The 24,630-nt window shown below is 36.4% G+C and overlaps 1 protein-coding gene across 50 annotated transcripts in view; it reads left to right on the forward strand.

Annotated features, from left to right (window-relative positions):
- dnajc24 (DnaJ (Hsp40) homolog, subfamily C, member 24) overlaps positions 1–24,630 on the forward strand; it is a 276,223-nt gene that overhangs the window by 13,684 nt on the left and 237,909 nt on the right. For 43 of the 50 annotated variants that reach the window (XM_073941886.1, XM_073941897.1, XM_073941887.1 and 40 more), the window contains 2 exons: positions 13,786–13,854; positions 13,935–14,060. In XM_073941886.1, the coding sequence (XP_073797987.1) occupies positions 13,786–13,854; positions 13,935–14,060 (195 nt within the window). Of the gene's footprint in view, positions 1–13,785; positions 13,855–13,934; positions 15,369–24,630 lie in introns of those variants that run through there. The other 7 variants (XM_073941862.1, XM_073941863.1, XM_073941913.1 and 4 more) reach the window with 2 other exon arrangements.

Consider the following 24,630-nt stretch of genomic DNA (forward strand, 5'->3'; position numbering starts at 1 on the left):
ACAGTTTTTTGTTGGTTGAAAGAGCTCATGGTTTTCCAACAGTTCTGAATAGATACATTAATAAAATAACAAATAATTTACTAAAAGTTAAAAACTGTTTGCCCCCATACTGATTTAATTTTTTTTGCATGTTTCTCACACTTTAATGTTTCTGATCATCAAACAAATTTAAAGGGACACAAAACACCAAAACACATTTTTGTGCTGTTGACAGTCGTATATGTGTCCCACACTGCTAAAAACACTATTAGGACACACGTTTCACTAAAAGGTGAAAATTGGTTGTTTTTGCGTTATTTCGAGCAAATTCGTACTTCCCGTTTGAAACTAATTTTTAAAGCTGCGTCACGGCCATGAGATCTTAACGCGAGTGCCTTATTACGTCTCTGAGTGTGCTGTATTCATTCATTCATGAGTAAAATTTGGTTCAAACCAATCAGCGCGCTCTATTGTGTATGCGGTGCAACTTCATTAATATGCATGATAGCTTCAAAGACTGTTCTAACCTGAAACAGTGTTCAGACAGCAGAGAGACGACACTTTGTGTTGCTAAAACAAGTGGTAAAGGAAGAAGAATTGTTTGGAGATACAGGTCGTCAGTGTTACTTTTATAATGTGCTGCAACGAAGGTTTTGTTTTCATTTTCCAGCTATGAGAGCGCAACTAGACTCACGTGTGAATCGGTGCACAAGACACACGGCAGAAATATGTTTGTACGGAACATTTTTTTACTCGAGAGCTTCTGGCATCTGGAAATTGTAAAATCCGGATTTGCTGCTCGTCTCCTTTTAATAAAGACGCGGCTCCAGTTGGCGTTGATAGTCCAGTCTCTACATACAAGTGTGTGTGCGATCAGTGCCCTTTCTTTGTTTATTCAGATTGCAAAGTTATAGTTCATATCGTCAGCAGTACTCTTTCAGTGTTTAAAGACAGACCTTAGTCAAAATAATTTTTAAGTTACTTAATTATCAGTACGTTAATATCACTACAATATTATGGGCTAAAAGATAAGCAAACTAATACCGACCGTCGTGTTGAATTTTCGCCACATTTTGTGATAGGATAGTCTACACACACACGGCTTATGACCTACCGAGTGCATCTGAGTTACCGAGAAATGCAGAGGTTTTTTCTCTTGTACGACATGCGGTATCTAACATTTCACTGTTATTAAACACAGTCACTGTCTTTCTCCCCTGCGCCTGTGTGTTTGTTTTTCCTCAGTGAAAATCAGCGTGTGCCCAAATGGAAATTCACATTTTTATTCAAATCCCTCCCTCTTTTCCCTCCCCCGACACTCCCATCCAAACAGAGCTAGACACACCCACTTTCCTGACTTTTTCCAAACTAGAGGTGTGAAAACACTCTGCTGAAACGGGTGTTTCATGGCCCTTTAAACATTAGTTAAAGATAACACAAGACATCGTGCAGTTTTGAAATTACCGTTCAAAACTCCCCCCAATAAAACATTTTTGACACCTGATTACTGCCACACGTTCACAATAAATAAATTCGCTTAAGACCGGACTGAAAAAAGAAAGTAGACCAAAAGATCCTCAAAAGCTAGACATCATGCTAAGATCCAAAGAAATTCAAAAAAGCAAATGAGGAGAAAGAAAATAATTAAGATCTACCAGTGTGGAAAATGTTATAAAGTATGGCTGCATTATTTTGAAAAAAAAAAAAACTGACATTGCAAGATTTTGTTTTTTGCAATATATATTGCAATATGTATTTAATTATTTCACCAGATGACCTGAATCCGTCAATTTGGAAAGAACTCATAATTTTATATTGATTGGGATGATTTCATAGGCCAGATAATATTTATAATTCATATTTTATTTTGTTTTATTACATTTTTGGGGGGTTAGTCTAACTGTTTTTGACTATAAGTTGAATAATCAAATGTAAGCAAATAAAACGGCATAGTCTTCATAAAAGTCAAATAAAGTTTAATACAATACATTTTCATCGTCTATAATTTTTTTGAACACAAATTATTTAAATGGACTTGAAATCTTGGCAGTCATACGCCTTAAAAACAAAACAAACATCACTTTTTTTACTCTAGTAAGGTTAAACTTCACAATCTCTCAAAAATGTGGTTCTTGGTCAGCTATAATTCCACTCAAATTGCCTGAGTGATAAATAAACTTAAGCTGAACTTGACATTGCAGATCCTCTGATGTGACTATTGTGAATGATCACATTGCTATATCGATGCCAAACAATGTTCTGTGCAGCCCTATTATGAATCCATTTTGAAAGCTTTGGGACTGTACTGAACCACAGTGAGAGCCATTACAACTGGCAAAAACATGGAACAGTGGAGAACCCTGCCAGGGGTGGCTAGCGGACCAAAATTACCCCGAGAGTGCTGCGCCAACCCATTCAAAAGACCCCATAACAACATCCAAGGTTCTGCAGGTCTCACTTGCCTCAGTTAAGACAAGTGTTTATGACTCTGCTATAAAAAATGGAGTTCCAATACGAAAACCACTGCTGAGCAAAAGAGCATAAAAGCATATCTCAGTTTTGTCAGAAAACATCTTGATAATCCCCTAGACTTTTGGGGAAATACTTTGTGGATGACCAAAAATTCAACTTTTTGGAAGGTGTGTGCAATTATGTGTGCCATAAAATGAATACTGCATTTCAGAAAAAAACATCATACCAACATTATATGTGTTGGTGGTAGTGTGATGGTCTGGGGCTGTTTTACTGCTTCACAACCTGAAGACTTGCTGTTATAAATGAAATAATGAATTCTGCTGTGTACAAAAATATCCTAAAGTATAATGTCCGGCCAACTGTTAGTGACCAAAGCAAACTTGGGTTCTGCAGCAGGACAATGATCCAAAGCACACCAGCAAGTCTTGAGTGAAAGTCAAGACTTTTGATTGGCCTAGTCAAAGTTCTGACCTGAATCTAATTGAGATGCTGTGAGATGAAAGACTCATTGAAAGTAATCAAAAATGCTTGATTTATTACTTGTGTGGAGTTGAAGTTTTTTCATAACAATAACATATCAACTGCTTTCTCTGGGTCAAATGCCGATTTGAATGTATAATGACTGATCACTCTTGTCAAAGGTTTAATAGACATGCAAATTTGGTCATTTATGAATAAAATTGTTTGTGTTTAAATGGATAATTCACCCCAAAAAAGTATTTAGTCATCCTTAAGTGGTTATAAATCTTTATGGGTTTCTTTCTTCTGAAGATATTTTGGAGAAAGTTAAAACCTGTAAATATTGACTTCCATAGGTGGAGAAATCAATACTATAGCAGTCAATGACTAGAGGTTGCTATCTTTTGTCAAAATATCTTCTTTTGTGTTCAACAGAAAAAATAACTCTGAAAAGTTTGGATTAAAAAAATAAAACTTTTGGGGTAAGCTTTCATTTTAATAGACATTGTGATCTTTTAATGATTATCTGTGCAGCGTCAATAGCATTTTTATTCAGTAGATATAAAATCTTATAAATCCCTACTGCTTTACAAAGTCGAGTATTTAAAGGTGCCATATAATGCATTGGTTTAATAAGTTAAATTGTTCTCCGATATCTACCGCACATACATGTATAGACAGTTTATGGCTTTAGGCAGTCTACATGTGTTTGTTGAAACATATGCATCAAATTCCACAATAAACACATAAAAAAATAGATGTAACTTAAAACACCTTATGCCTCTTCGAAGTAAAGAAGAATAAATGTGTAATCTGTAAATCTTGCATTTTGCTTTTTGAAGTGGTTTTGAACATGCCTCGTGCTGTCGTTGCCCAGTAATGCATGGTAAACAAATTGGGGCTGGTTTTTCAAAATATGAGTCCCACATTTATAGTAAGTGAAATATACGCCTTAAACAACTAAGGGAGGAAAATGATCACTGTTGTCTTACTAGAAAACGTTTGGCTTATCAAACGCAGCCTGAGGCATGCATATTAATGATTTCAGCATTTTTTTATGATCTCAGAGCAGCATATGAGTTGGTCTGCTTTTGATGACATCAGCTGCTCGTCAGATATGGATGAATGACCTAAAGTAGACTTACATGTAAATGATGAGGGATGCATGGCCTGCAAGTCTCATCACAGTTGGTTCTGTCTTCTGATTGGCCTATTGTCCACCAGGGTTTTACACTTTACATGAAGAAACAGTGGTCTCTGAGCCTCACAGTATGCCCATTTCCATATACTGATCTTTTATTATTTTACCATGCCTTGGAATACCCATATTTTCATTATTGGGCACCTTTAAAGCGTCAATGACAAAACTGCAGTACGTACTTCTAACAAATGGAATGTTATTGTCCATATTAGTGTGCATTCTACTGCAGTTTCATTTTAGTTATCTCGTTAGTGATCAATCTTGGTACAAATCAGCGTTTAAAGTAAATTTAAAAGTATGTGAACGCTGTATTTGGAGGAATCATGTTTAGATTTGTTGAATTGAATTTCATAAAGGAATCTCATAAATTCAAGGAGACCACATGATTCTTTGCCCATTAATTTATGAGAAACTAAATGCAGACTGGGAAATTGATGCATTTTTATGGGAATCTGCACTGCCTTACCATTGAACAAAACAGATTTGCTTTTGGTTTTTAAATGGTAGCTAACAGAATGCTCAATAGTTTGAAAACTAATTCCATATGAGCTACTATTGATTTAACTATTGACAACAAATAATATAACTTTCAACCATCTTCAATAGGAAAATTTAATTTAGGAACAGGAACCCTGTATTGACTGCAATTGCTAATTATTAACCTAGCAACACCTTAACAACCATACAGAACAGTCTATTGATGAGTACTACTCTAAAAAATTTATTCAATTCAAATTTATTACATTTGTAAACCAGATTTGTCTCTAACCCTTTGGCAAACTAAACTTGTCTGGAATATTTAAAATACCAAAAAAAAAGCAATGAGAACCGAGCTGTTGTCTTGGGTCTGGACAGATGCTTCCTTACAGAGGATTGTGGGTCGTAGAGGAGGAGGGAAAATAAAGCGAGCGAGCGAGAGGGAATGTAGGTCAGGTCTGTCACACATGGCCAATTCTTACATGAAGTGATAGTCTGCTTCTCTCCTCTCTCGCCTAAGGAAAAAGCTCCCCCTAGCCCTCCATTAGGACCTTCAATAAGTGTACATCCAGGGTCCTGTGCGCCATTAACTGGGGAGCTGTGGCATCGCCTTTGGGGGGGGAACACTTTGCGCAGCTACTTGCTAACGTAGATTGCCACAGCCACAGAATTGACATTTCGAGAGCGTCCACGGAAAAGCCAGGCCTCGGCTGGGCTGCGCACGCAGGACTGGTAGAGTTGACCTCCTCATTTAGATGCAGCGACTTTATTTCCAACATCACACACACTTTGATTTTCAAGTACCAAGTAAATGTTTGCCGTTTGTTACAATAAGAGTTATAAAAAAATAAGAATGTTTTTTTTTTTCTGCAGATAATTTGTTTCAAAAAATATGTGATGCATTTATACTGTATTAGTAACCAAACACCAACCAAAGAACACCCAGCCATAAAAAAATATAGTGTACACATATACAAAAATAAGTGACGATAATAGTATTATTATAATAATAAAATAAGTTTTAAATTTAACTTGATAAAAACCTGCAGAAACCCTGATTAAATATAATATAAATAGTTTATTAAATAATATTATAGTATATATGTATAATAAAAGTATAACATAATTCTAAACATAAATACAATGACATATACATTCCAATAAAAGTGAAAAACATTTTAAAATAAGTCAAACATAATTCACATATTAACACAGTCAACTATCATTAAACACTTCAGTATGATCACTTTATTTGGTGTTACTCAACAGTCAGTCCATTCTGATCCAAAAAACAAAGGAATAAGTCCCAAATCTTGTAAAATAAGATATTTTAATCAAATTTAATAATATGATCATTAAATTATGCATTAGATTAAATGTTTGTCTAAAAATGTTTTTATTTTAGCACAATATTAATGCAAAGCAGAGCTCAGTATTGTCTCAATTGATTTATATTGGATATTTAATTGATTACAACTTAATTTAATTCTATAAAGTCAAATATTTTATTTTAAAAGTATAATGATTATAAAGAAGTGGGTGATTTAATGATGAATAATGATTACATTGACACAATTAAATGTTCTAATTAAAAAAAAAAATCTTTAGTAGCTACATATTTAAATGTATTTTTATTTTACAGAATTTTAAGAGATCATTTGTTAGCCATCATTGATAAAAGTACATAATTATTGGCTTATCAGTATCAGTGCATTATTTTTAGCGCGGGTAATACTTTGGCATAAAAAAATCCTAAAACAGGTCAATTTAAAGAGTCAGTTCACTCAAATGCAAAGTATATTATTAGTTAGTCACCCTCGTGTCATTCCAACCCCCTGAGACCATCTATTATCTTCAGAACTCAAATTAGGAAATGAAGAGCTCTGTCATTCTCCACGCAACAGTCTTGAGATGTTCAAAGTCCCCAAAAGAACCAAAAACATTGTCAACACATGCAATTGGAAACATACAAAGCTCATAAAACAATTGTATGTGGCAAAAAAAAAAAAGATCACCAATGCTTTCCCATCCTGGTCAGGTCATCAGGGTTCACATTCACTATAGGCAGTACAATGTATTGCTATTAGTGCCAGCGGCACAACATGCAGTCATCGTATTGCCAGTAGTAAATGCAAACCAGGTTCTGATGCAGCTGACAAGCGCATAGTCATATGAAGTCATTTTTACAGTTATTATTTTGTCACACACATGTACTTGGAGGTTCATATGATTACGGTTGAACCACCGAAATCATGTGGAATGTTTTGACAGTGTTTTTGGATCCTTTTCTGGAATTTGAATTTGTTTTTGGATTATTGCTATGGAGGATAAGATAGCTCTTGGATTTCATCTAAAATATCTTCATTTGTGCTTTGAAGATTGAAACAACAAGCGTGTGAGTGATTGATAAAAGAATGTTCTTTTTTGAGGGGTGAATAATCTCTTTAATGTACTCGCCCTCATTTTGTTCTAAACATTCATGACATTTTTTCTTCAGTAAAAAAAGTGAAGATGATTTTAGCTCAAAATTACATTTCTGAAGAAGATGCAAACTTAAATATGAGAATACAAAGAGGGAAATATGTATTTAACACGTAACCATTTTTTTCAGAAAACATATTACTGAATTGACTTGACATTTTCCCCAGATGTTGATAACCACCAAATAAATACATATGAAGAGAAAACATGTCTAATTAGGATACAAATTAAATTATGTTTAATAAAATGAAATGCCACAGGATAGAAGTATTGAACATATGAAGAAAGGGAGGTTTTAAAACCCAGACAGCAAGGCCCAGACAGCAGCTTAAATCTCAGAAGTTATTCAGCAACTATCTGCCCTTTCTCAGTGTAAATGAATATTTCCTGCTTCAGTCCAATATCTACATCACCAGGAGGATGACGATGAAACCAGGGTGGACATTTCAGCAAGACAATGATCCACAGCCAAGGAAACTCTCAAGTGGTTTCAGAAAAAGGAACTTAAGCTGTAGAATGGCCCAACCAATCACCTGACTCGAATCCAATAAGAAAAATACAAAATAAAGATCAGATTTGATGGACAGTGATGGAAATAAGTATTCAACACGTCACCTTTTTTTTCAGAAAACATATTTCTAAATTCACAACAAACATGTTTTCTGATAAAATGGTGACTTGTTGAATACTTCTTTCTCCCACTGAATGTAACGAATCATAAACTCCGTTATTCCTATTTTAGATTAAGGGGATGCTCTCATCTCAAGTCCACATAGTCTACTTTAATTATGTTTTGGATTGATTTTGGTCAGCTCAAAGGATACACTAATCCCCATCCAACTTAAGTAGCCTGGCCTGCAGTCATTTACTGGTTACCAAAATGTGTGTCAGTATTGACTAGACACTGTTTGATGTCAAATACTGTGGCCTCTATTTAAAAGGCCATGTCTGATTGGGTTAATCTTTCGCATTTGCAATATGTATGTATGTATATATATAGCATCTATAAATATTCATACACCCTACTTATTAGGAATGTATTCAGTCATGAATATTGATAAGCAGGGTCTAATTTGTGAGATATGAGTAAGAGATTTTTGTTTACTGTCTTAGGAAAAAAATCTGTATGCCTCTCTTCAGTTTACGCATCTCTGATTTAATGACTGAGCAGAAATGCATCAAGGGAAAGCTGTGCATTCAGTACTAGAGGTTATTCTAGGGTACTCTGTATAGCGTGAGGTAGTTTATTGAATTGTTGGGATTTGTAGGATTTGTATTCTTGAGTTGAACTGAGACACATCAGACTGCTAGTGCTAATTTCAAAGACAGAGCTCATTTCATTGTCTCATCCAGTTATTTTTTTTCGTACCTGTTTGGAATGAATGATGAAAATTAATCGCCAGATCTAAAATGGCACCTACTTAGGACATTCCTTTAAACTAATTAAAAGAAAGCATGATAAAACGTTGCACTCAAACCTGTTAATTGCTCATATCTCAGACAGGCTGCCAGAAAGGGACAAGAACCATTACGTGGAAGTGTCACATCTCGAATTCCTTCATTTATTATGAAGAAACGAGATCTAATTTCATTCTCAGGCTCTTGACAATTAATTGTCATATTGCACTTTTTCACACACGCTTGTAGTTTTAAATTCACTTATTAACAGCCTGTAAAGCGGAGCCTTTTGAGATGCCCAGTGCTCTCTGCTTGAATATTCAATGAATATTTTAAGACTACACATTTGTGTGAATTCAGAGCTGCAGTTGGGAGACATGAATGCTTCTTAAGGACACTTTGAATGACCTTAGGCGACTTCGCAGCTTTCCTTTTTGTAAATCTCTCATAAGTGGAACAGCAACCCCACCAATCCTCTGTGATTATTGCTTAAATATTTCAAAGAACAAGGATTGTGCTGGAAACTTTTTGCAGTTGCTTTGAGTCTTCTAGACAGACTGCTGTGAAAGTAGACAAATCCAAAGTGTAATTGAAAGACCTTTGGAGAATATTTAAAAAAAAAAAAAAAAAAAAAAAAAAAAAATATATATATATATATATATATATATATATATATATATATATATATATATATATATATATATATATATATATATATATATATATAAATATTTCTTCTTAACTATTGACCTTATTCTAAAATGCGGAAGTGCGCCTGTTTTCGAGATTGTCTTAGAACTTCCGATTCAGTCGCCTATGGGAGAAATGACTAGGAATAATAAACGGCAAAAAACGGTCAAACTACTTGCTCTACAAACAAATGTTTGCATGACTATACGGACAAAATATAATAATATAATAAGAAAATATCAGTTTGCAGCATCAAGCAGCAGAACATCCTGTTTTTAATATCTAAAAATGAATGGAAGTGAGTGAGACAGGAAGTCTCGTGCAAAAAAGATTCAAATGGCTGCGCCCAATCGTCGGCGGAGAATAAGGTGAATACTATTAGCTTTAATGCATTGCATATTTTAATAAAATACACTGCTAAAATATCTTTTTAGTGTTACTTTACCCTAAAATTAAAACTGCCTTCCTGTTAGTCACCTTCTTGTTGTTCTAATTAATAAGGATACACTAACAGAATGAACAATGTACTTTCTTTTTTGTGTTTGAAAGCTTTCACATAAGACAACTGCATAGTTAAAATAAACCTTTTTACATGGATGCTTTTAAAGCTACTAATATCACCGTAATAGTTCAAAAGTAATAAAAATATTACTGTAGCCAATTATTAAAACATTTTAGGAGCACAACCAGATAATTTAGGGGCACAACTTATTACATCTGTTGTACAGTTATTCACTTTCCCCCCTTAATAATGGTATTATTGAAATTTACAATATTTTACCATTAGCTTAATAATTCCTTACAATTAAATAGCGCTGGACACTCAAAATGCTTGACACATTGGGGGAATCTTCTCATCCACCAGCAGTGTGCAGTTCCAATTGCATGGCACAAAGGCAGCCATATTGTGCCAGACCACACACAAGCTGATTGGTGGAGAGGAGACAAAGTGATGAAGCCAATTATGATATGGGGATGGTTAGGAGGCAAATTGGGCCAGGTTACTGGGGTTAAACTCTTACTTTTTTTCGAAGGACATCCTGGGATTTTCCTGGGAGACCTGGGGGTCAGGAACTTGGTTTAACGTCTCATCTGAAAGACAGCACTCACTAAGCTGTAAAGACCTTTTTCTTAGAACGTAAAATTACTGATTATGCTTTGCTTGTATGCGCAAGGAGAATGCTAAGAACTTCCGGTCGGCAGCTGATGCGTATTTGGACAGCTTTGAAATTATAGTTTTAATCTATTTTACCTGCTTTTATCATCTTTGAATTTAACTTTAATATTGTTGTCGATCAGTGCCACCTCCTGAAATGAACATTTAAAAAATACGATCTAATAGGATGCAAAACAACTGCTGTGTGAGGCATTTTCCCCTCGCTGTCAGACGGCATCTTCTGTTGTTTAAATGAAGCCTCGTAATCGCTAAAGTCAACATTTTCTCTTTCTTTCAAATATATAACCAACCCAAACAATTGTAGTTCAACAAAATGTTTGACACACACACACAAAGCCTGTACTGTCCCACTTACACATTACTTGATTAAGTGTCACAAAGTGAAAATAAAGTGACGTTTTGAAATGACAGAAAAAAACAAACCGTGGTAAATACAGCACACATAAACAGCTTGCGATCTGAATCTACATGCAAATCGGCCAGCAGAGAATCAATAACAGACTTTTATTGGTCATTTTTGTAAATTGCATGACTTACATACCTTTTAAGTTTCATGCCAGAAATCTGGTTTGCTCTGTAATGCAGTGAAGTATTGCGCGTGTGTGTGTATCGTAGAGCCACTGAGCTAACAGCTGACAGTCCGGTAAAACACACACACACACACTGTATTTCTGACGGTAGACACGTGAAGTAGGAGAACGTTTTTCTCTCATGCTTAAACCACATCTGACAGATTGTAACAGCTTTAACACACATATTTTAAAGTTGTTTGTGACAAAAAAACTTCTTAATTCATTAAAAACGCTATTGAAACCCATTTTTGGAGTGCAAGTTACCAGTTGTAAATGGAAGTTGTAAACATTCTACCAGTTACATTTGGACAGCTTTGAAATTATAGTTTTAATCTATTTTACCTGCTTTTATCATCTTTGAATTTAACTTTAATATTGTTGTCGATCAGTGCCACCTCCTGAAATGAACATTTAAAAAATACGATCTAATAGGATGCAAAACAACTGCTGTGTGAGGCATTTTCCCCTCGCTGTCAGACGGCATCTTCTGTTGTTTAAATGAAGCCTCGTAATCGCTAAAGTCAACATTTTCTCTTTCTTTCAAATATATAACCAACCCAAACAATTGTAGTTCAACAAAATGTTTGACACACACACACAAAGCCTGTACTGTCCCACTTACACATTACTTGATTAAGTGTCACAAAGTGAAAATAAAGTGACGTTTTGAAATGACAGAAAAAAACAAACCGTGGTAAATACAGCACACATAAACAGCTTGCGATCTGAATCTACATGCAAATCGGCCAGCAGAGAATCAATAACAGACTTTTATTGGTCATTTTTGTAAATTGCATGACTTACATACCTTTTAAGTTTCATGCCAGAAATCTGGTTTGCTCTGTAATGCAGTGAAGTATTGCGTGTGTGTGTATCGTAGAGCCACTGAGCTAACAGCTGACAGTCCGGTAAAACACACACACACACACTGTATTTCTGACGGTAGACACGTGAAGTAGGAGAACGTTTTTCTCTCATGCTTAAACCACATCTGACAGATTGTAACAGCTTTAACACACATATTTTAAAGTTGTTTGTGACAAAAAAACTTCTTAATTCATTAAAAACGCTATTGAAACCCATTTTTGGAGTGCAAGTTACCAGTTGTAAATGGAAGTTGTAAACATTCTACCAGTTATGATTGGTTGCTATGGCGCCCTCCATGCAGCAGCCAAGAAAAAGGTCCAGTGAGTTCCCTTCACTTTACTGGGGCATTAGGAACCACACAGACTGCAGGTTGAGCAACCCCTGCTGGCCTCACTAACACTACTTTTGGCAGCAACCTAGCTTTCCCATGTGATCTCCTATCCATGTACTGATCGGGGCGCAGCCCTGCTTAGCTTCAGTGGGCTACCATGTGAGAGTTGCAGAGAGCTAGCTGCCTGCTGCGTAGCTTACAAGGGCTCCAGAGCTCCAGACTAACGTTTGAGAGCAGAGACACTAATGCTGTCATGTTTCTGATTTGGTTGAGCTGCACATGAAATGTTAATGCTACTTCCACATTTGACAGTGGCCTCAGAGTTGCTGATGCAATTTTAATTTCATTAACAAAAACAGTTCCGTCTGTAAAAATGGATGCAGCCTAATCTTTTTTTATAAATTTTTATGGACCATAATTACCAAAGGTATAGCAACGTGATAATTATGGTAAAAAGTAGCCTGATTTGTTTGTTTGTCACTAAAAACATTTAATGTAAATACTAAAAGATTATTGTAACTGGTGGAGTGGGGCAGAGAGCGGTGGGAGCTGTGATAATGAGCGTCACCTGTTCTCCACACCAGTCTTCAGTCGGAGGAGTTAAGAAAAATTCTGTGAGCTGGAATTCGAAATCAGGACGCTCAATTGCATTACATATCGGTGCATTAGCCTAAAGGTCATTTTCACTGACTGCATGTTTGTTTTCTGTTTATTTTATTATTAAAGTATTTATTTCGCTAGCGCACCTTGTTATTGGTGAACAATAAAATTGTCCAAGTTAATCCACAAAAAATATTTATTTTGGTAATCTTCAATCGAAGTCTGACTATTTGCTTTCTTGTTTTGAGTGGTGGTCCTTCTCTCTGTTGTTGTCAGGTTGATGACATCGGCAACAATATTTTTAACCACATTCAATGTTTGCTGTGAGGGAATTTTGATGCAAAAAAGAAAGCCCCGCCCCCTACTCAATATTCAATTTCAGTTGTACATCAACATACTGAAATAAAAGTCTGAGCGACCAGTTTATGCAGACTTTAAACTGATTTAAGTGTTTGCCAGTTCCTGCCTCCTTCACTTCAAGTGTGAGCTTGTTTTCAAACTTGATTACAATAACAGTTACATTATATTATTATATTTAATACTTTATTAATATGATAACTATTAATTATACTACATTAAACAATTTATTATAATTATACTACAATAAAATAAACCAGTGATAAGTGATGATGTGTTTTACTGAAACACCTTCTAATTTGATTGTTGATTACATTGTGTTTACTGCTTCCTGTATCATTGTTGTTGATGTTATTATATTGGTTCTTGCAGAAGCTTAGTATGCAGCAATGGTCCACGGACCAAATTTGAAATCTCTGAATACTGTTTACTGATCTTTTGATTTTTATGAAACTTCTTATAATATGTGATTGTATCTTTTCAGAGGACTTAAATTAAACCACTGTATTCAATTGTTTTTTATGTTCTAAATAGACTTTCAGTGGAGGGACAGATGTCTATCAGATTTGATTAAACATATATTATATTATATGGTTTTAGAATAATGATGAAAACCATTTACTGTAAATGGTTTCTGTTAAAGTACTTGTATATTCATCATAGAATGATTTCTTGAATCATATTGATCCCAATCATCATCACATTTCATTTCTCTCTGCAGCATGTGAGCTCAAACAGAGCTGGCCAGTGGATGCTCATATAACACTTGATGACATGAACTGGGATTATGGTTAGTACTCTATAGTCAAGAGTTTAAACTGGTTACTTTTGTACCTGGGTTATAAATATAGAGCATCTTTTCTATTTTAGAAACGGAATGTTACTCGTACACCTGCCGATGTGGAGGAGAATTCATCTTAGAAAAAGACGAAACCCAAGAAGTGGAAACCGTTGTGTGCTGTGACTCCTGTTCGCTCAGCATTGAAGTAAAGAAGGGTACCTGACACTTTGGATGCTTTCGATTAGTTTCTTAATGGACTGAGATTTAACTCTTCTAAAAATGGGGCAAATTCAATAGACTCATGATTGATTTGAACAAAGCCTCATATCTGAGTTTGTCACCTTTCAGATATTATTTATTTTGTTTTTATTGTCCACCGAAATAGTTTGCATGATAGCAGGAACTGTCTATTTTCATCGGGAGGTTTCAATTTTCACAGATTAAATATTTTAACATCAACATTTATTTCCTAGTATTAATATTTAAGTATTTTGTACAGATCAAAACCATTTCTTGTAGAAGAAAACAGCATATTTCATTTCGTTCACATGTACCTTACAGCAAGTGCATCACCAAATAACCAGAATTGGGTCACGCTAGACTCTCACTGTCTCAGAAAGCCCTTTGGTTGTTTCCTCTGAGCTAGACGTGCTCTTTTACGGACCAGACGTTTATGAAAAGAAGAAAAAAAAAACATGCTGTTCGTTCTCCAGCCCCCTCCTTTCACCCCCCGCCTCCTTGTGTTTGTGAGGACCAGGCGGCTCAGTAACCTCTTAGCTCTTGTTAACTTTGTTTGCATGTAAATAAATGCAGTTTTTTCCCTCCTCCAACAATGAAGTCACAAACTGCCTCCACACATCACTGGTCGAAAAAGGCCCTCCAGTTAATGATGAGCTTTTCTTTGCCTTATTGTTCTCCAGTCCACTCAATTTTGAGGGGAACCGCAAGGTTGCAGCATTGGAATAGGGTCATGGCTTTATTAAACTTCAAACAGTCATTAGGCTGTTTGCTAAAATCTGTCGTCCCACAGTAGAAACAGCTTGATCGGGGCAAAACCACGCTTTTCATCAATGTCCTGAGGCCTGAACCGAGGCTAGACCTGCCAGTGGACCGGCAGTGGACCGAACTGTAATCGACTGTGACATCAATTACGGATAATCTCATCACTTTTGGAGAGTGGGCTTGTCAAAGCTCTAATTAAGTCCTCGGATTCCCCTATATGTGCAGACAGGATCAACAACACATTATAGTGCTATGATAGACATCATCATCATTCTATTTTTGAGGAACTCTAACTTTTAACCTAGCGTGCACTTGTGGGTCTGGTCAGGCATTTGGGCTGCCGTGTTTGCCACTTTTGGTCACTGTGTGTTAAACCATTGCTGTAGGAATTATTACACTTCTTTGGTTTATCCCATAGTAGTTATGTCCTTTATTGAACTATTTAAGTTCCTATTGTGATTTCTGTCTTATTTCTAACTGATTTATTTCAGTATTTCATATAAACATGGATCACACAGAAATTCTTAACTTTTAAGTTTGTTTGTGGAGTTTTCATATGAATGAAAATGTATGTATTCATACAAATTACTTTTCGGACACCACAAAATTCTCATGTGATCGTGCTGGATATTTCAGAACTAGCATGCTCATTTGGTTTTAAAAATTTAGAGCTAGTTACATATTCATAATTTATGGTTTTCATATTCATGTTTCATTGTTTTCACCATTACCTTACTATGATGATAGATGCAATAGGAGTGTATTCAAGTTTTCGGTATCAAAGTGTATTTCCACTGGGAAATGACATTTTAAACTATACAAGTAGATCCTCAGCTGTTCTCACGTTGACATCTGTGTGAACAGTAACCTGAAACCTTTTTCAACCTAAGCACTATTTTCACTGATCCTGGTTCTTGTTCACAGGTAGCTTTGAAAAGAGTTTCCTTTACTACAAAGCTTGCACTCCAAGCAGCAGGAAGAGAGGAGTCTTTTCTTTGAACAAACTTTCATCACCCGTATTGCTCTCATGGTTTCTCATTTAATGCCGACGTAATCTCGGTTGAACAAAAGCGGAAACCTCTTTCCCTCTTTTTAACCCATATTTGAGCTTAAACCTTTAAAATGGCTTCCCGCTTTCCCCCTCACTCCTCAAATGTATCCAGTCAAATTCTTAAAGGGACCAGCAGGTGTTACCCTTTTGAGAAATCATGAGCCAGATGGCGAAAAATTGTTTTCTTACCAAAAAAAAAAGGATCTGCTACCCTTTCAGATATTGAGAATTCTTTTTTTTTTTTAAAGTTAATAACATTCATCTGCATTTACTTAGCAGGAATTTTAAAGGATTTTAGGATCATATTGATGTGACAACCTGACATCTACACTAACATAAACAAATATTGTTAGCTGTTTGTTCAAACTACATTTTTAAAATGAGCTGAAACAACACAATTCTCCTGTTTTTTTGCGGGGGGATAACTTTATCCACTCGATTGGTTGGGCCAAGGCACGTCTGGCCAAGCTTCTCTGACCGGGTGATGTCACGTACTGTAATTTGCGACAAACGCTGGAAGGTGATGTGAAGGTCTCCACATGTAGTAAACATGACGAAACAGACGGCAAACTGGGAAAATGTAAGTTTGCTTACTCCTGGTTGGAGAAAGACGAGTTTTAACAGTGGCTGAAGCATGTCGCTGAAAACAACCTCGTAACTTATTTCAAGCTTTGTTTCTTCCAAGCTTATCTGAGTTCTGTTGCATTTGTTGTGCTCCATTGATTTATTTATTGGAGCTATAACTGTTTATTAACAATTGTTTATTAGGTTAAATGTTTGAAACTGATTAGAACTTGAAGTGGTGATGAGGTCTTAAAATATTTTGAGAAGGTCTTTAAAAAGTCTTACAAAGTTATTGAAATTACCTTTAGGATTCCTGCATATACCCTCCATCATTCAGTATCATATATTACATGAATAATATTTATGTAAAAATGCACACATTAAAATATCTAAAAGTCTAAATTTTATTATATTTTAAATATGGGTACAATTGAGTGGTTTAAAGAATAGTGGCAAAGTATACACATCTAAAATGACAGGTAGCCTTTATTATTTAAATGTTATGTTAATAGCTTTCTTTTATAACTTGATATAGTATATGTATATAAGTATAAAGTGTAATCATACAGAAATGAACTTGTTCATATGCGCAAACAAACTGGAACAGGGTGTCCAATTTTGCTCCAGGAGGTCCACTGTCCTGCAGACTTTTGCTCTAACTAACCCTAACATGCTGAAAAAAGTTTCCATTGAGTCTTAAAACCATGATTAGCTCTTTCAGGTTTATTTAACTATGGCTAAAGCTAAATTCTGCTGGACAGTGGCCTTCCAAGAACAGGCTTGAACCTTAACTTGAGCAATCTTTTGATGCTGTTTTATTTATTTATGTGCAATATAATAAAATACATTTGCATTTAAATTTACACACTTCATCTTTAAACTTGCGCCATTTTGGCTCGATTTTTGATGGATGAGCTCTACTATATGATATTTGCAGGAGGCTGACGGCTCCATGCTTGTATTGTGTTGCCTGGTTTGTTTATGACTGAGAGTCTTTCAGAGAGCCAAAGGTTTACTGCCTATCCCATCATCCTATCCATTCAGTTGGCAATAATGCTAACAGCCCTCATGCAATGCTAGACGTGTGTGTGTGTGTGTGTGTGTGTATGTGTGTGTGTGTAAGAGAGGGAAACAGACTGAGAGGAATACAGTTCTGTTTATCTAAAATATAACCTCTCAAAATACCTTTGGAACATTACAGGTAATGTTTATTTTACCTTGATTCCTATAGTTCCTTAGGCCCAATGTAAAATATTTAAATATTGATACGATACTGTGAATTGGTTTGTTCATCATGACTGTTCTCTTTTAAAGGCAATTTACACATTTGTTGTGAAAGCAGTTGCTAAGGGGAGTCACAATTCCATAGTGTCCCCAATGTGCTCATAGGCTGAGCAAGTGACAGCACCGGTGCACCCATGAAGCCATCGGGCCCTCAGGTGCCCCCGCCTCATTGTCACAAGCCCGGACATGTCAAGACCTGGTTTTAAAAATAACTCCTGCTTGTTAATCAAGCAAACCTGCCCCCAACCACAACGCCAAAAACACACACGGTCCTCCCTTGCTGATAATTATGTCAACCTGCTTGCCACACACCTTCATTTACCTGTCTTTTAATGTTAGCTTGTCAAACAGGTTGGCAGACAGATGCTTTGTTTAGTCAGATTTTGAAAATGTGCGGCAGCAATGTCTCAATGAAGGCTAATATATGACTGCAAGTTGAATTTGAAACGAAAGGAAGCACTTGGCCATGCACAGCGTACTTGGAGATGCAACTTCATTGTTTGCCAATCTTTTAATTGGCTATTGGTCCTATAGCTCCATTGAGGGAAACCCACTAATTTGGAGTGAGAGGCTGTGGGTGGTAATTGCAGACACTGTTGCCGTAGATGTGTCAATTTGAAGTGTCCACCACACCTGAGCTGTATGTATGTGTTATGTCTGCCTTTCTCTGTTAGAAAGTGAGAATACGTGTACAACTTCCTGTTGTAAAAATCCTATTATGTGGTATCAATTCCAGGCAGAATAGGAATGCCTGCATTTTTTTAGGACATGGTTGGTATAATGAGCTCGGCCCTTTATTCCCATTGCCCGTCGCTCCTGGTGAAGGAATTAGCTTGAAGCAAGCAGAGCGGAAATCACTCTCGGCTTTATGAATGACATCCCAGAGGTGGGAACGGATTAGTCTTCTCCCTCTCTCCATCAGTCTGCGTGTCTTTCTCTCTCACTGCCTCACTTCTCTTTACAGCTCCAGGTGGCTTTTTTCTTGGCACAAAGGTGTTTCGCTTAATCCCATTACGCTAGTGCTAAATCTCACCAACATCAAAATTACCCCCATGACCACTATCCTTCGCATCTCTTTGCTTCTCCCTCCCTCAGTTCGCTTTACATACACTCCCTTTCCGAGTGACTGAAGGTGGGTTTACCTGAAAGGAGGGAGAGATTTGCAGGGCAGCTGCTGTTTTAGCAGTCATCTTTACTATTGCTGACTCACAGCGATTGCCAGTCCTGATCCAATTTCACCATGCTGGTGGCCCCTTATTCCCTTGTCCAATAATGTGTCTGCTGGAAAAAATCCCACTGCTCCAAATCAAGTCTAATCCTAGCTGGAGACCTCATGTCAATTTTGTCCTCCAAAAGGGAAAAAAACAAAACAAAACCATACATCTGGTCCTGCCCCAGACCTCTCCTTCTTTCGTTTTCTTTGGTCTCAAGGGATGGCTTTTAAGTCCCCCATCTTCTGCAAAGAATAGAGTAGGGATCACACAACATGACCTACCAGAACCTTGATATCACAATATTGCCACCCTTGGGCATTGGGACATAGGTGCGGATTAAGACTTTGCATAATAAGATTACACGCTGACTGAATGATATCAAGGGACGATCCATATGTGGCAAGCTGGCTCTCTGTCGCCGGCTCATTGGCGGGTGGTACAGCTTTTGGAGAGAGGTGCCTGGGAGAGCCGCTGGGACTCAAATGGGATTCAGATTGTAAATGAGTTGGCCATTTGCAGTCATAGCTATCAGCGACTGGATCTCTCGTATTCCCACATTTAAATGTGAGGGGTTAGATCAGCTGTCCTTTGTGTGATTACCACAATGACCTGCAATGATGCCCGAGTCCCCTGGGATGTTCTATACTGATTGTTATCTTCTGATCGCAGGTGTTTGATGGGGAACACTCACTGGATTGTGTTCCCATTTTCAACAGTTCAAAAATCTAACTTTTGAAGAAATCAAAACTTCAGATTGTTTGAATTGCTTATGTCATTCAAATGCACAGTGGTCTTCATGAATGTATCTAACTATTCACCTTGAATTCCTTCTCGATGACAAATTCAAAGGGGTTGAGACTCTGGTAGAAGTTCCTCATTGTCCACAAATACCTTAGATGCCATAGTTCAACACTGACGGCCCCTGCTGGGAGACCCCACCATCCCAGGAGCTGCTTTTCTCTCTAGAATCTCACCATTCATAGCTCCCCATTCCCGCATCTTCAAAGCAGCATTCCGAGAAAATCCCTCACATAAAAAGATACTTCTCCTCATGAGCTGATGATCCAGGGGTGTCAAGCTGTAGTTCCTGTCCCACTGTGTGCTGTGGGAAATAGACGTGTCTGTCAGCTGGATGGGATCAATAAGCACAAGGCCACAACATCGACCCACTGCTCTCCTAAATGACTCCATGAGTCCTCGTCCGCTGTGCTGGGCAGTCAGGCACTGTGGGGAACTTGGAGAAACTGGAAGTGGTTCAAGCCAGGGGGTCCCAAACAGAGAACATACCTGTTAGTTTTAAACAATACCTTTCACACATGCTGTGTAGCAAGTACAGACTGCACCACTTTGCGAATGAGGTCCTGAGCTTCAAAATGTGTCAAAGTACTGGACCAAAGAGAAGCTGCAGAACAATGTTAACCTGTCATTTGGAATTTTGTGAATTTGTGATTCATTCTGTAATGAAGTACAACAATAGTTCACGGCAGTTCAAATAGTTTATTTAAATAATGCATGCTCCATTAGACTCAATTTCATATCGATCATAGGGATGTACTATATTTTTTATACTCCACATTTTGAATTTAAATATTTGTATATCAGCCACTATTAAATATTTGTGATAGTCATTTCTTATTTCCTGTTTTTCCAGAAGGTCATGATTCGCCATCTTTAAGTAATTGCTTTGTATAGTTTTTATTTTATTTTACATTCTTGAGAGATACAAAACACAGACATTTAGGCACAATGTCTTCCTTAGTCTTCTCACTCCACACTTTTATCCCACAATCCATTACATTACATCATTAGACTACTCAATAATTAAAACAATCTTATTTTTTATTCAATATACTATAATTAACCATAAAAGAAATATTTACCTTCACCTTTAAAAACATTATTTCACAGGAAAATTACCTCAATTGGGGTGGCGCAGTATGTAGTGCTGTCGCCTCACAACAAAAAAGTCGCTGGGTCGCTGGTCGCTGCCGTTTCTGTGTGGAGTGTGCATGCTCTCCCTGCGTTCGCATGGGTTTCCACCAGGTGCTCCAGTTTCCCCCACAATCCAAAGACATGCGGTACAGGTGAATTGGGTTGGCTAAATTGTCTATAGTGTATGAGTGTGTGTGGATATTTCCTAGAGATGGGTTGCGGCTGGAAGGGCATCCGCTGCATAAGAAAACGTGCTGGATATGTTGGCTGTTCATTCCGCTGTGGCGACCCTGGATTAATAATGGGACTAAGCCGACAAGACAATGAATGAATGAATGAATAACCTCAATTATCATCATTCACTTAACCATGTCTACATCAATGCATTGAAATTTCGACAGTCCCAAACATTAAAAATACAATTTCATGACATTATTTCTATCATTGCATGCTCAAAATCCATGATTCACGATATTATGGCTAAACAACAAAGTCATTAAAGAAACACAGAAAGGTCCAGATCCTCATTCATTTCTCTTGGTGTAAGTGATTTTAATTTGTGAATCCAGAATGCTTTTATTTGTAATCATCTTTTATACAAATTACCACCTTTATGTGACTCAAATACTTCTTTAATTCCTATAAATTGTTATTTAGTTTATTTATTTAGTGTCATGTCCAAAATCTATGAAACGTCTTGCTACTGCTAAAGTTATTACTTGTCGTTATGTAATAGATTTATGTTCACTAATTCTAACTTCAACTGACGTAATGACTTCCCTATCTATCTATCTGTCTATTTATCTATCTATCTATCTATCTGTCTGTCTGTCCGTCCGTCCGTCCGTCCGTCCGTCCGTCCGTCCGTCCGTCCGTCCGTCCGTCCGTCCGTCCGTCCGTCCGTCCGTCCGTCCGTCAGCCTTATGTAAAAGTGGATTTCTTAATATGTTTTCTATATCTGAGTGAATCATGATATCTGCTAGATTTTGGGATCTTTCAAAGGTAAATAATGGATAATGTTAAAATTTATGGCCAACTAATTTTCATTAGATTATAAGTAGACTGGTTGGGGTTAGGGTTTGTGTAAGTTGACATGTACTTGTGTATAAAGTTTCTTATAGTCAGTTAAATGTCTGTTTAGCAGCAGTATCAACAGATATTAAACAGTTTACTAATACTCAAATGGATTAAATGGAAAATCAAAATAAAGTGTTTCCAATTTATTACTTAAATATTCGTTGGAAGATAATAAATCCCAGGTTTATGGATCATTGATTTATTACAATTGCTATGTTCATTATATTAATGAGCAATTTACTGAAAACTGTTTTGGCTTTTTATTAAGTTTTACTCTTTTCAAAATATCTTGTAATTTATTTACCTAATCTAATGCGTTATTCAACCAACTTTGCGGATATTCTCGCGAATAAAATCTTTAAAATAATGCGTTTTTTGTTTATCAAACTTTTCTACAGTACTACAATTCTGTTTCAGTCTGTCTAACTGACTGACTGGCCAACCCTGTTTAATACGGACTGGATAGTAACTCCCCATAGATAATATCGTTTTCGATATATTGTTGTATGTAATGTCTTATTTACTCTATTTACTTTTGCATCCAAAAAAATTTAACATATCTGTGCTTTTTCTGTCGTAAATTTAATAGAAGAACTTTTTGAATTTATAAAAGTTGTAAATGAGTCTATTTGTTGTTCTGTGCCTGACCATATCATAAAACAATCATCTATATATCTCATCCAAACTTTAATGTTCGACTGGAATAGGTTATTATTATAATAAATGTTGAAATTTTTCCATAAATAAGTTTGCATAATTAATTGCTAATGAAGTGCCCATGGCAGAACCTTGTACTTGCAAATAAAAGTCTTTCTCGAACAAAAAATAATTTTTAGTTTAACTGTTGCAATTTCATTGCGTTGATGTAGACATGAATAAGTGAATGATGATAATTGATATGTTATTTTTCTGTGAAATGTTTTTAAAGGTGATGGTAAATCTTTCTTGTGTGGTTAATTATAGTATATTAAAATGAAAATGAGATTGTTTTTGATTATTGTGTGGCCGTCTAAGTAATGACGTAAAGTGATTGACTGTGTGATAAAAGGATTGAGTAAGAGGATTGTGTCACACACTAAGGAAGACATTGTGCCTAAACATCTGTGTTTTGTATCACAGAAGAATGTAAAATAAAATAAAAACTATACAAATAATTATTTAATGAATGCGGATCATGAGCTTTTGAATATTATTATGGATAAGAGTAATGCACCAAAAGAAGTTTAAAAACCGTGAGCGTGCAGAGCAAACTTTATTACTTAACGTTATTTTCTGTTTTCACATGTAAATTACCTTTCCCAGTTTATCTTTGTTCTTTTGAAAGCTGTTGTTTTGTACAAGTCTAATACCAAAGGCGCAAAACTCTATATATTACTTCATTGCAGCCGTTTTGCATTCTTTAATCATCCCTCAAAACAGAGCCTGCATAGCGAGAGGCAATGCTCATGCTGATTATTGAAAACATACCCGTTATCAGTGTTAATAACTGCACCCCCAGTCATGATTGCAGTGTACGATCACAGAATTTGTGACACCTGCCTGTCCTGTATCAAAGCTGCCTACCGCTTATGTAAATATCAAGATAGTTCTGTAGATCAATCTTTTTGAGGCCCCATCAGTCGGATCTGACTTCCCAGGAGGGTTGTGTCTCTGATAGCAATCACTGCCACACAAGCATACAACATTACAGACTCAAATTAGCAAAGCGCAGGAGAGAGAAAGGGGATTAGAGAGATCTTCAGTCCCACTGGCCCAACTTACAAATTAGATATGATAATCAAACAACACGATCACAATTGGATTTGATGATGGGGGTTTAGCGAAATTTAGCTTGTTACACATGGTTGCACACTTTAATTTGGATTTTCTATTGATGGTGGTGATTATGGCTTCTTTGTTTGCCAGCTTTTTTTGTATTACAACATGTAAGCTAAAATAGCTTACAATGTCTTCTGCCTGCTTGACTACTTACATAATAAGAAACGTCAGTGCTTTTGCTTTCCTCTATCCATATTTTTGTAGTTTTAATAGATGTAATCTATTCTGCTCAAATCAAATCACATGGCAAGCTACACGATGCTTTGTACTTACATAGATACTGAAGCTTTGTTTACACTAATATGTTTTAGTTTTTAAACGCAAAAGTTTTGCTACGGTTAGGCTATCCGTCCATACTACCCCAGAGTTTTCAAGCGCCGAAAACTGAGCTTTTTGAAAAAGCTGAAGAGGCCGTTTTCATTTTTAAACGCTGCTGCTCTGTGTTAGTGTGGCTGGGGAAAACAGAGACGGGGCTGCAGACATTCAACTATCTGATTGGGGCTTTTTCTTCAATATTAGGTAGCCTACGCAAAGTTCAGTCTTGCATCGTCTCCTTGTAAGTTCAGACTTTGCAAGTTTATTATGGAAAACAAACTCCCGAGGACATGTCAGGTAAATCTTAAAAGGAAACATTGTAGGCTACTTTATAACCTCATTCACATCACTCTGGCTACATTGTTTCACTATCTTAACAATAAAATGAAAACATGATATTAGGAACTGTATGTTTTCATTTTGATATTAGCAAACTAACAAACACCAAAAATGTTGAGGTGTCATGTAGCTACATATTTAGAAGACCGCCATCTTCACTGTATGCATATTTATAACAAAACAGAGCCT

This window comes from Danio rerio, chromosome 25, assembly GCF_049306965.1.
Source record: "Danio rerio strain Tuebingen ecotype United States chromosome 25, GRCz12tu, whole genome shotgun sequence".
NCBI lineage: Eukaryota > Metazoa > Chordata > Actinopteri > Cypriniformes > Danionidae > Danio > Danio rerio.